Source organism: Anomaloglossus baeobatrachus, chromosome 3 (genome assembly GCF_048569485.1).
Source record: "Anomaloglossus baeobatrachus isolate aAnoBae1 chromosome 3, aAnoBae1.hap1, whole genome shotgun sequence".
Classification (NCBI taxonomy): Eukaryota; Metazoa; Chordata; class Amphibia; order Anura; family Aromobatidae; genus Anomaloglossus; species Anomaloglossus baeobatrachus.
The window spans coordinates 37,961,205-37,973,299 of record NC_134355.1 but is presented as its reverse complement, the minus strand read 5'-3'; the positions used below and the strand labels follow the sequence as shown (position 1 = coordinate 37,973,299).

At 43.4% G+C, this 12,095-nt stretch overlaps 1 protein-coding gene across 1 annotated transcript in view; it reads right to left on the bottom strand.

Moving 5' to 3' along the window:
- The window catches only part of USH2A (usherin), a 1,098,211-nt gene that overhangs the window by 775,284 nt on the left and 310,832 nt on the right, over positions 1 to 12,095 (bottom strand). The window contains exon 20 of the mRNA XM_075339131.1: positions 2,832 to 3,065. Coding sequence (XP_075195246.1) covers positions 2,832 to 3,065 — 234 coding nt within the window. The remainder of the gene's footprint in view (positions 1 to 2,831; positions 3,066 to 12,095) is intronic.

Genomic DNA, 12,095 nt, shown 5'->3' with positions numbered 1-12,095 from the left:
GCTCGGGTCCAGCTGCCGCGGCTGCTGCGGCCTGCTGCTGCTCGGTGGCTCGAGCGATGGGCCGGATCCCGGGGACTCGAGCGGCGCTCCTCGCCCGTGAGTGAAAGGGGTTTGGTTTTTGGGATAGTTTATTGTCCGTGATGCCACCCACGGTTGTGGTGATTGTATGGACACCACCGCTGCTCTGTATGGGGATCCCGGGAGCGGTGACAGGGAGCAGCAAAGTTGTTAGTTCTCCCCTCCGTGGGTAGGGGGTGGTTGTCCCGGGGCCCAGTGATGAGGTGGGGGATGCTGGATGGCAGGGCACTCACGGCACTGTGGTACTCACTCAGCCTGAGACGGGGACACAGTTCTCGGTAAAACACATGCCTTTTCTTTATGGAGCCATGCGTGATCTATTAATAGGACAGCACCCGGAAGGTTTATTTAAATCTTGGGAAAAACAATTTGAGGACCCGTCTATGGGGGTAAAAATTAGGGGAGGGTGGAATGCTCTTCGTAAATCAATTTTAAATGAGAATTGGCGAGAAACCCAATTTAGAATTATGCACAAGGCAATTTATGGTTTTAATCTCCCTCCATCAGCAACAAAGCCAGACAGGCTTACGTATTGCCCTAAGTGTAAGAGTAGTGGAACTGATCTCCTTCACGGGTTGTGGTCCTGCCCCCATTTGAGTCCATTATGGTCACAGATCAAAAGTTGTATTCAAAAGGTGTGGGGTCTTGAAGTTCGGCTTTCACCTGGGTTCGCTATTTTTCACCATTGGGAGGAGGGGAACGATACCAAAGGGAAGATGACTAACCCACCCAGACTTATACATGTGATACTTCTGGCAGCCAAGAGAGCGATACTAAAAAATTGGTTGGAGTCTAGGGTCCCCGCGATTGAAGAGATCTTGGGTCAGCTCATGCATTTTCTTGAAATAGAAGGATTGGATGCAGAGAGAAGGGCGGATAGAATACGACAGCACTTTAACAAATGGAAGAAATTCATACTGGCCTATTGTACTCGGGAGGAGAAAGTCAGGATTATGTCACCTTTCAAAGACACAGTCTGGTCTCATACTGAAAAATTGAAGGATACATTGGATGGCTTGGAGGTGGGGGAGGAAAGGCCGAAAGCTGACTAAAAGGAGAGGGGGAAATAACCGATTTGAGTGGGACTTCTTTATTGTATGTCATTACCATGTTCACAAGGGTTCAATGGGGGGAATGATAAGAATGACGGGTTAAGGGGTCGCTGCTTTCCTTTGCTTTATCTTGCCATGTTACGGTTATTGATTTTAAAAATTGGTATGGAATTTGGGATGATCAAACATGACAATGTAATGTTTTTGAATTGAATTTACAATGCTGAATTCGATTATGCCAGCCAGTGTTATGTTATTGAAAAATTTGAATAAAAATATAGTTAAAAAAAAAAACAACACACGGCTGGAAAGACGGTTCCCACGGACGGCTGCACTTGCTTTTCCCCAGTAGTTGACGGTGACGGTCCCTTTTCCTGCACCTGAGATGATGATGGTAGCGATGGGTTCCCACCGGTAACCCGCTCCCCGACTTGGTTATGGGCCGGAGGAGCCCTACTTTGCCCGCAGGCGCTGGCCCTGAGAAACTGGTGCCTTGGCGGTGGCGGTGTCTCTCTACAACGGTTGGACTGTTGCCTTCACTCGGGACTTGGTTGTTGGGAGACCCAGAGGTCCCCTTCACTGACGGATTTGGCAAATTCACGGCGACTCCTAGCCTTGCCGGGATCCGAAAGGCCCCTGCCAATGGTGCTGACTGCTCTTCGTATACCGCTCCGGTACCGCCGGGCCACCACCCGTCCACGGTCCTTCCGGCAACCTCTAAGCAGCCTCTCCTGCAGACAGTCACCGCCGTCTGCTGACCTTGCTGTCTCAGTCCGGGGCACACACCCGGAACCAACTTCAGGCTTTCTTAACTGTTACTTTGCACTGTCTCTACTCTTACTGTCCTCCTCTACCACTTCCTTCTCCTTCACTCCCCTAGCTTAACTGCCTGGTTTTCCCGCCTCCAGGGCTGTGAACTCCTCGGTGGGCGGAGCCAACCGCCTGGCCCACCCCCTGGTGTGGACATCAGCCCCTGGAGGAAGGCAACAAGGATTTTTGGTTAGCCTTGGTGTTCCTATCTGGGGTGTAGGGTGTGGTGGTGTTGTGACCTGTGACCCCTGGCTTGTCCAGGGCGTCACATTAGCACCCACACAGCCTAGGACCCCAGTGTCCTGCTCACTTGCTTGGTCCTGAGAGGGCTTTATCTCGCAGCCCTCCTCAGCGACCGTTTTCACTGCTCTCTTAACTTATTCTGTTTGGTTTCACTTTCGGTGTGTGCTTGTGTGTCCTAACCCTTCCCCCAGGCCAGAATGCACAAAGAAGCTCTCCTTAACCAGGTCTTGAGCTCCCTGGAGTTAGGAAAATGTTGGCTGTTGGTGTACCTCGCATGGGAGAGCCCCCTTCTTGCTTCCAGGCATACCATCACCCCCTGTGAGGAAGCAAACACTACTGTGGCTCCCGGACACATGGGCGCCACAACCCCAGTGCAAGCCATGTAAACACTGCAAGCGGCTCACACTGGGCTGAGCACCGAGCGTACCTGAGCACAGCGATGCTCACATGATTTTTGTTCATATGTAAAGCACCTGAACTCTGTTTTTTGTGTAAAGTCTGTGTTTGCTACGAACACCAAACCTCGGGTTCGCTCATCTCTACCTACAACCAAAAAGCACCCTTTAGATCCAAACGCTTGCTAATAGAGTTGATCATTGTTGATTTCAGTTACAAGACTATTTTAACTAAAAGATTTTAAATTTTTACCTGTAAAATAAGTATTTTCCGGTAAAGAGGATGAGGAAAATTTGAAGTAGCCATGTCCTGGGAAGCGAACGCCTTTGATGAAAGTTGTCTGGTCTTGTATGGTCAGTGACGGCTCTATCCTCTCCAGCTGGTAAAATGGTGAAGGACCATTAAGCTTTATAGGTGCAGACCAAGTGATCCCGATGACAGTGCTATTGATTGCCTCTATGAGTGGTGGCTTTATTCCTTTTGGTGCTGAAAGAAAACAATTATGACATTCAATTTGCAAGTAAATAATGAAAGCTAGTCAACTAGTCAACTAGTGTGGCCGCCATTACAGTTATACAAAACTAGCAAATGCCTCAATATCTCTTGAGAAAGTTTCAGAAAACCACGTTTTTTTTTTTATAAGATGCCAATGTCTCAAAACAATCCTTGGGATAAGTAAAGCTAAGAGGAAAAAATAGAGACAGAAATCTGTATTGTCAACAATGCTTTTTTTATTGTTTACCAGATGTACCAAACTTTGTCAAGACAATCATCACATCAAACGGTATTGAAAGTGATAAGCTGAAATGTTTTACAGTTGTGTAATTTGATCATTCGTCGTTTTGATTTTAGCCCAATGGAGAACAAAAAAATAAAACTGTTTTGTGCCTCTGTTACATGAATCGGGCTTGTTGAAGGATATGATCTATAAGCATTGAAAACCCAGTGCTACACCCCTCTAAGGCTATGCTCATTGTGATGGTGGAACATGGTGGGTTGTGTATAGTTTTGTTTAGGTTCGTATTTTAGGCGTGGTGTTCTGTCCATTCTGTGTACATTGTCCTGTTTGCAGGGTAATCACCCCGATGGGTGTGATTCAGCCTGCTCTCTCGGGGAACCAATATTAAAATTTTAGTTGGTTCCCCTGAACCAGCAAGAAGCAGCACCCTGATCCAGTTCTGGGGGCAACTGGTTTCAACTGAATGTGCATCCTCAGATGTATGACTGTGGACCGTGAGGAAAATGCCTTGTATTGCCAAAACGCGTATTCCCTACTGGACCTACAACCTGTAATCTGCCATAGAAGTGAAGTAGCCAATGTTTAACTTTATAGATTTTTTTAACTGTCAAGGAACCCACATATTTCCTGTAATAATCCAGCAGAGGGATCCAGAGGCCCCTGAAGTATGTAAGGTGGTAGTAAATGTTTTATACCAGCAGGAGAAGCCAGCACTCTAATAATGTTGGGAACTGAAGAATCCACTAGGTGTCACTAGCTCCACCAGTGGATCTGAAGGGGATAGTCATACGAGCCAAGGTCTGTGCCAGGAGATCACGTGGTACTAAGGATGAGGCAGAGTGAGAGTCAAGGGAGAGCCAGGTTAGATGCCGAGAGATAACGTCAGGGACCGGAGGAGAACAATAACCAAAGTCTGTCACTAGCCGAGGTCGGGAGTCGGGAGAGCAGGTAGTAGTGGGAAAACACAGAAACTGAAAAACTGACAGGGGACTGGAGAGGGAGGACAGAAGACGGATCACAGTCAAGAGGACAGGGAGTCAGGGAGGACGGACGTGGTAAGAAGAACGGGAGTCAGGGAGTATGGACAAGGCAAATGGACAGGATCAGGCAACTTACAGAGACCAGCAAACACACTGCAAGGCAGAACTATAACTGGCACTGCATGAACGGAAATTACCCCAAGATAAGGTGCCATGATCCTGGAAACGAGGCACGGAGGGGGGAACACTGACAGCCAAAAAATGACAACTCTTCGATAGCAGAAGGAACGTGAACCATGACATTTCCTCCATTTCTCTTGTACATTGGATTCATTTTTTTAATTGCTATTTTTTATTATTACATTTTTCTATGGTATTTACTATATATTATTAGTTCTGTATTATTTTGTATCATTTGTTTAGTAAAGTTTTTATTTTATGATTTTTATGCATTAGTATTGTCACTTTTAGCATTTTTTTATCTATTTCTTACTATTTTGCATGATGATTTACTATTTTTATTTTATTTTTGTCTTGTATTATTTTATTATTGTTTGTATCATCTATGTTTGGGGCTAATATTACATTATTTCCTAGTACTACGGATATTTTTAGAGACCTTCGCATCACGGTGTAACCTGTTGTTTATTTCATGAGAAGTCGGTCAGATCCCACATAACAAAATTGCTAAATGGATAAAAGACGCAGACACAGTAAATAAAATATTTCTGTACTTGCACACTGTGGACTGGAAAATTAATTTATAGTGCAGCGGGGGAGATGCATGTATTTTCTTCTCAAGAGTCCAGATGGAGTATTTATTTTTGATGTTATTTAAGGCATTGGAAAGCTGAAGTGCATTGAGACTTATTACAAAATAAATCTCATTTGTTCTGTGACAGAAGAAGTGCTTAAATTGATTAGCAATTCACTTCGGCTTTATGATATCACATAACAAAAATGGCTGCCTCAAAAACCGGTCCAGGTAAAATATAGCCACCTTCACTATTTGGGTATTCTTTTTTTAAATATTTTTTTTTAAATATTTAAAATAAAAAAATATTTAAAATTTAAATGCAATTTAAAATATTTAAAATATAAACTGAATTTAATATATTTAAAAAAATATTTTAAATTGAGTTTATATTTTCTATTTATTTTACATTTTTAAAAAATATTTCCTTATTGCAAATGGATTTATGAAATTTGTTTCCTAAAGCAACCATAGTTTAGATTTAATTTCCTAAACTGTATAAAAATGTCAATGTTTGCAAATAAAAGGGACGTTGCAAGGGTATTTGAATCCTTTTGTCAAATCCTGCCCCCTTGACCATTGTAAAAAAAAAAATATAATAATTCCTGGCTAATTCTTTTAATATTCAAGTTGCTTTTACTAATTTTATTTAAAGACCATATGTATATAAACATATGCTCCAGTTCTGACTTTTAGATTGTGCCCATAGAAATCAATGGGGGATCTTCTGCGCTCTGTATGTTGCTGATACACAGGGGCACCAAAGTCCCAAAACAGGTGAATTCATCCGGAGTCACATGACAACTCGGTGCATCTTTCAGAGCTGTCGTAATTATGATGAATTTGTTGCCCGCGCTCAGCCTTGTCATCTGTCATGGGGCTCCGATAATTTTTCCAAAACTTTCCCAAAACTGGCGTAAAAATACAGGAGAGAGAGGACCCCACTGACCATAAAAGCTTACACTCTATAGGAGAGAGAAAGAAAGCAAGGACCCCACTGACCATAAGAACTTACGCTCTACATTACTGAGAGAGAGAGAGGACCCCGCTGACCAGAAGAGCTTACACTGTACAAGAGAGAAAGAGAAAGGACCTCACTGGCCAAAGGAGCTTACATTATACAGGGGAGAGAGACGACCCCACTGACCATAAAAGCTTACACTCTACAGGAGAGAGAGGGCCCCACTTACCATAAGAGCTACACTCTACAGGAGGGAGAAAGGATCCCGCTGACCATAAGAACTTACACTCTACAGGAGAGAGAAAGGACCCCACTGACATAAGAGCTTACACTTTACAGGAGGGTGAGATGACCCTTGTGACCATAAAAGCTTACACCCTACAGGAGAGACAAAGAGGACCTGTCTGATCATAAGAGTTTACACTCTACAGGGGAGAGGAAGAGGACCCCGCTGAACCATAAGAGCTTACACTCTACAGGAGAGCGATAGAAAGACAGAACCCTGCTGACAATAAGAGTTTACACTCTACAGGAGAGAGAGAGAGAGAGGACCCCTCTAACGTGAGAGCTTACATTTTACAGGAGATAGAGAGCGAGGACCCCGCTGACCATAAGAGTTTACACTTTACAGGAAAGAGAGAGGATGATGCTGTCCATAAGAGCTTATACACTACAGGGGAGAAAGAGGACCCCGCTAATCATAAAAGATTACACTCCACAGGAGACAGAAGACCCCATTGACCATAAAAGCTTACACTCCACAGAGAGAGCGAGGACCCCGCTGACCATAAGAGTTTACACTCTACAGGAAAGAGAGAGGATGACGCTGTCCATAAGAGCTTACACACTACAGGGGAGAAAGAGGACCCCGCTGATCATAAAAGCTTACACTCCACAGGAGACAGAAGACCCCACTGACAATAAAAGCTTACACTCCACAGAGAGAGAGAGGACCCCGCTGACCATAAGGGCACATTATTAAAAGATGGGGCCAGGATGGGCACATTACTACAAGAGCCCCCGAATGGGAATAGTTCTATAGAACAAGACCAGGATCGGGCATTACTACAATATGAGGACAAGGATGGACACATTACTACAAGAAGAGAACCAGAATGGATCATTACTGCAAGATGATGACCAGGATGGGGACATTCCTACAATATGGGGACTAGGATAGGAACTTGTCACAAGGTATGAAATGACAGAACAGGGGCTCCTAGGCTGGCTCTCAGACTTGAGACCCTGCGCTGTCCCTTATCTCAGAGGTAAGCTTGATGGTATCGAGGTCTGAGCTCTCAACGTAACCCTGACTCCAGTCTGAGCCCTGATCTTACTCCCCCTCTTCCACACTATTGGGGCAGGCCAGAAATACAATAACAAAACCCCACAGAAAAGACACAGACAAAGGAGAACAAAAACTCGTACACACTGCACTCAAACACAAAGGAGAGGCTATACGTGTACAGGGGAATAAAGAAAAAGGAAAGAAGAAAATGCACAACAGGGAAAAAAACACACCCCTCAAAATAGCAACTATAGATCACCAAGAACTGGATCACCACAAAGACTGTAATTGCTGGAGCTATGCTAAAGCTATTTTGGCTCAGAAACACAGGCTCCCATACCTTAAATAGGAAAGAGACAGCTGTGGGTGGAAATCAGCAACCTGAGCTCCCAGGAGCTGCACACAAATCCAAAACAATTAACTCCTGCAGGGCAGGGAAGCAGTGAAAATGAACCAGTCAACGCCCGACTGAGGCTGAGCAATTAGGAGACCTCAGGTTCACTGTCAAACTTTATAATGTGAACAGAGTCTGACACAGTAGAGGCATCCCACGAGTGTGGAACCGAACACTGCATGACAGCACATTACTGCAAGAAGGGGATAAGGATGGGCACATTACTACAAGAGGAGGATCAGAATGGGGCATTACTACAAGATGATGACCAGGAAGAGGCACATTACTACAAGAAAGGAACCAGGATGAGGACATTACTACAAGATGAGGACAAAGAATGGGAATTACTACAACATGGAGACCAGGATGGGGAAATTTCTTCAAGAAGGGGACCAAGATGGGTATATTACTATCAGTTGAGGACATTGCTACAAGATGAGGACCAAGATGAGGGTCATTACTAAGATTGGGACCAGGATGGTCAGATTACTACAAGGGACAAGGATGGAGACATTACCACAATATGGGGATAAGGATGAACCCATTACTACTAGATGAGGACAAGGAAGGGCACATTGCTACAAGATGGGTACTAGGGTGGGCACATTACTAAAAGGGGACCAGCATGGGCACATTATTATAAGGGGTAAGTAGGAGTAGGCTAAAACGGGAATTTTTTGGAAAGTACAGGGTATGCTAAAACAGGGGAATATTTTTTGAAAGTAGAGGTTATGCTAAAACAGGGGAATTTTTTGGAAAGTAGAGAGTATGCTAAAACGGGAATTTTTTGGAAAGAAGAGGGTATGCTAAAACAGGGGAATTTTTTTGGAAAGTAGAGGGTATGCTAAACAGGGGATTTTTTTTGAAAAGTAGAGGGTATACTAAAACAGGGTTTATTTTTTGGAAAGTAGAGAGTATGCTAAAACAGGATTTTTTTTGGAAAGTAGAGGGTATACTAAACAGGGGAATTTGTTGGAAAGTAGAGGGTATGCTAAACAGGGGAATTTTTTTGGGAAAGTAGAGGGTATGCTAAAACAGGGAAATTTTTTGGAAAGTAGAGGGTATGCTAAACTGCTAAACGGGATTTTTTTTGGAAAGTAGAGGGTATGCTAAAACGGGGGAATTTTTTGGACAATAGAGAGTATGCTAAAAAGGGGGAATTTTGAAGGAAGTCCCCATGACAAACATCAGAGGCCAGAATAAATTATCCCAGATAATCTTGGAAAGAAGTAATCGAAAAGAGCATCACAAGTAAATGTCAAAATATTTGGGCACAATGTGGGAGTATTATTGGATAATGTTCTCATTTTTCTCAAATATTTATGTTCTGTTATGGGAAATCAAAGCAGAACAAAATAAATAAAAGCAAAATTTCCAGGAAAAAAAAATAAAACCGTAACAGCAATAAAAAAAGCCCAGCAAGACTTTTAATGAAATACAAGTTAAAGAGAAAACAGGAATATTAATATCAGAACGTAATTCTATTTATTTTGAATATTTTTATGATTACTGTTGTGTTTCGTTGTCCTTTAATGTTGGGGAGAATAGTACAAAGAAATGTGCAATGCTATCAAGCATGTTATTGGATCTGTTTGTATCATTCAGATTAGATGTGACACAAGCCGTGGCTTCCTTCACGTGCAGCGAGTGACCGGTCACTGCCGTAATTTCATTGTCTCACTGTATAACAATTTAATAATGCAGAACATTGTGCAATCTGAAATGTAAGCACAACGGCAAGTTTACATCAGACTGAAAGAAAACCTTCACTTTTTATCTTTTCTATAAAAAAGAGATGGATGTATAAATAGGAGAGAGATGTTCAACATTTATTGAGGCGCTGAAGGACTGTGAGAGTTCAGGTGAATAGGCCACGTCCCTGCCACGTCCCTCGCACCAAATTTCCTGACACTCTTGGGACAAAAAGATACTGTATGACAAAGAATCCCAGCATCTTCTACAAAGAAAAATTCACATTAACCTGAAAAAAATGTTATATGTGATGTGCATCTATTTATAATTAAAAAAGTAATATGAGATAGATAAAAAAAGATGAAAAAAAGAAAGATAGAAAAAAAGAAAAGAAAGATAGAAAGAAAAAGAAAGAAAGAAAGAAAGAAAGAGAAAGAGAAAGAAAAAAAGAAAGAAAGAGAGCAAGATAGAAAAAGACAGCAAGAAAGACAAAAAGAACTGAAGAATGAAAGAAAGAAAGTGAGAAAAAAAGAGCGAGAAAGACAGCAATATATACAAAAAAAGAGGAAAAAAGGAAAGAAAGAAAGAAAAAAAAGAAAGCAAGTGTGCCGTCCCCGTGCCAGCACCCGGTCGCTGCTCGGATCCGGACCTTCAGGGGTGGTGGCTCGAGGGTCTCCGGACCCGGGGCGGGGGTCTCGCGGACACGCCGAATAAAATGGGAGACGTAGATGTACAGGCTAGGCCGTAATAGGTTGGTGACGCCACCCACAGTGTGTGGTGAGGTGGGACACCACCGCTGCTGTTACGGGGCACCCGGGGGAGATGTTGTGCAGCAAGATGCTAACCCCTCCGTGGGCAGGGATGGTGGCCCCGGGAACCGATGGCTCTGGTGCAGGTGGAATGACAACCGCAGGGGGTGTCGGTGTACTCACTTTCAGTAAAACACACACATCTCTGGTAAACCAAGGTGGTGGTGGCCGGTGCCGTGGCCGGTTGCGTTCGGGATCCCCCACCCGGCTGGTGGTCTCTATATTTTTCCTCCACTGTTTAAGTAGAAAAGAGTTCCCAGTATGAAACGTGGGCGTCCGCTCCCGGCTGGATGTGGCCTAAGGAGCCGTGCCCGCAGACGTTGGACCGTGGGATCTATGGCCCTTGGCGATGACCTCTTATCCCTAGTCGGTGGGCTGTTGTCTTCTATGAGGGACTTTGGGTGGGACAGGACCTCTAGTCCTGGCCTCAATCGGTTAATTAACCAGTTCCACTTGTTTCTGGTTCCTGGCTTCAGGGTCCAAGTACCCCCCTTTGTGCTATGGTTTCTGGGTCGGTTCCCCATGTCAGTACCGGCGTGCTACAACCCTGGCCCGGTCCACCTCAGTTCCACCGAACCATCTTCCCGTCTCCTGCTGACGGAGACCACTGTCTGCCTCCTAGCCAAGGCGCCAGGACTCCTACCCTGGTACCCGTCAGTTTGCTTCAGGCCTGACACACAGGCCTGACCTCCACTCACACTCCTCTCTAAAGCTCATCTGCTCTTTCTCCCGCCCCGGGATGTCTAAACCCCTGGGTGGGCATTTTCCAACCGCCTGGTCACACCCACTGGTGTGTCTATCTGTCCCTAAGGGGGGGTGACTAGGGTGTAATGGTTAGCTGTGTGTTTCCTAGTGAGGGAAGGTGTTATGCGGAGGCCTATTTGTGACTACCTGATTTTGCCAGGGCGTCACACAAGCAAGAGCGAGATCAAAAAAGGCAGCAAGAAAGACAGAAAGTAAAGAGCGAGAAAGACAGCAAGCAAGACTAAAAGAAAGGAAGAAGGAAAGAATGAAAGTGGGAAAGAACAAGAGTGAGAAAGACAGCAAGAAAGACTAAAAGAAAGGAAGGAAAGAAAGAAAGTGAGAAAGAACGAGAGCGAGAAAGACAGCAAGCAAGACAAAAAAAGGAAGAAGGAAAGAAAGTGGAAAAAAATGAGAGTGAGAAAAACAGCAAGAAAGCAAAAAGAAAGGAAGGAAAGAAAGAAAGTGAGAAAGAACGAGAGCGAGAAAGAACGAGAGCGAGAAAGACAGCGATAATGACAAAAAGAAAGGAAGAAGGAAAGAAAGAGAGCAAGATCAAAAAAGGCAGAAAGAAAGAAAAAGTGAGAGCGAGAAAGACAGCAAGGAAGACTAAAAGTAAGGATGGAAAGAAAGAAAGAGAAAGAGTGAGATATATAAAGCAGCAAGAAAGGAGTGAGAGCAAGAAAGAAAGAAAGAAAGAAAGGGGGAGGGGGAAGACAGCAAGAAAGACTAAAAGAAAAAAGGAAACAAAAAGCAAGAGTGAGATAAGAAAGGCAACAAGAAAGAATGAAGGAAAGAGAGAGTGAGTGAGAAAGACAGCAAGAAAGACAAAAAGAAAGGAAGTAGGGAATTAAGGAAAGAAATAAAGAAAAAGGAAAAAGAGAGAAAGAAAGATAAAAATAAATAAAAAGGGAAAAAAGAAAAATAAAGAATGAAAAAGAGAAAAAAAGAGGGGGAAAAAAGAAAGATAGATTTAAAGGAAAGAAGAAAAGAAAAAGAGAAAAAATATTGAATGATGGAAAGAAAGAGAGAAAGAAAAAGAGAAAGATTGAATGATGGAAATAGAGAGAAAGAAAGAATGGAAAGAAAGAAAAAAAGAAAAAAGAAAGAAAGAGAATAGAAAGGAAGAAAGAAAGATGGAAAGAAAGTAAGAGAAAA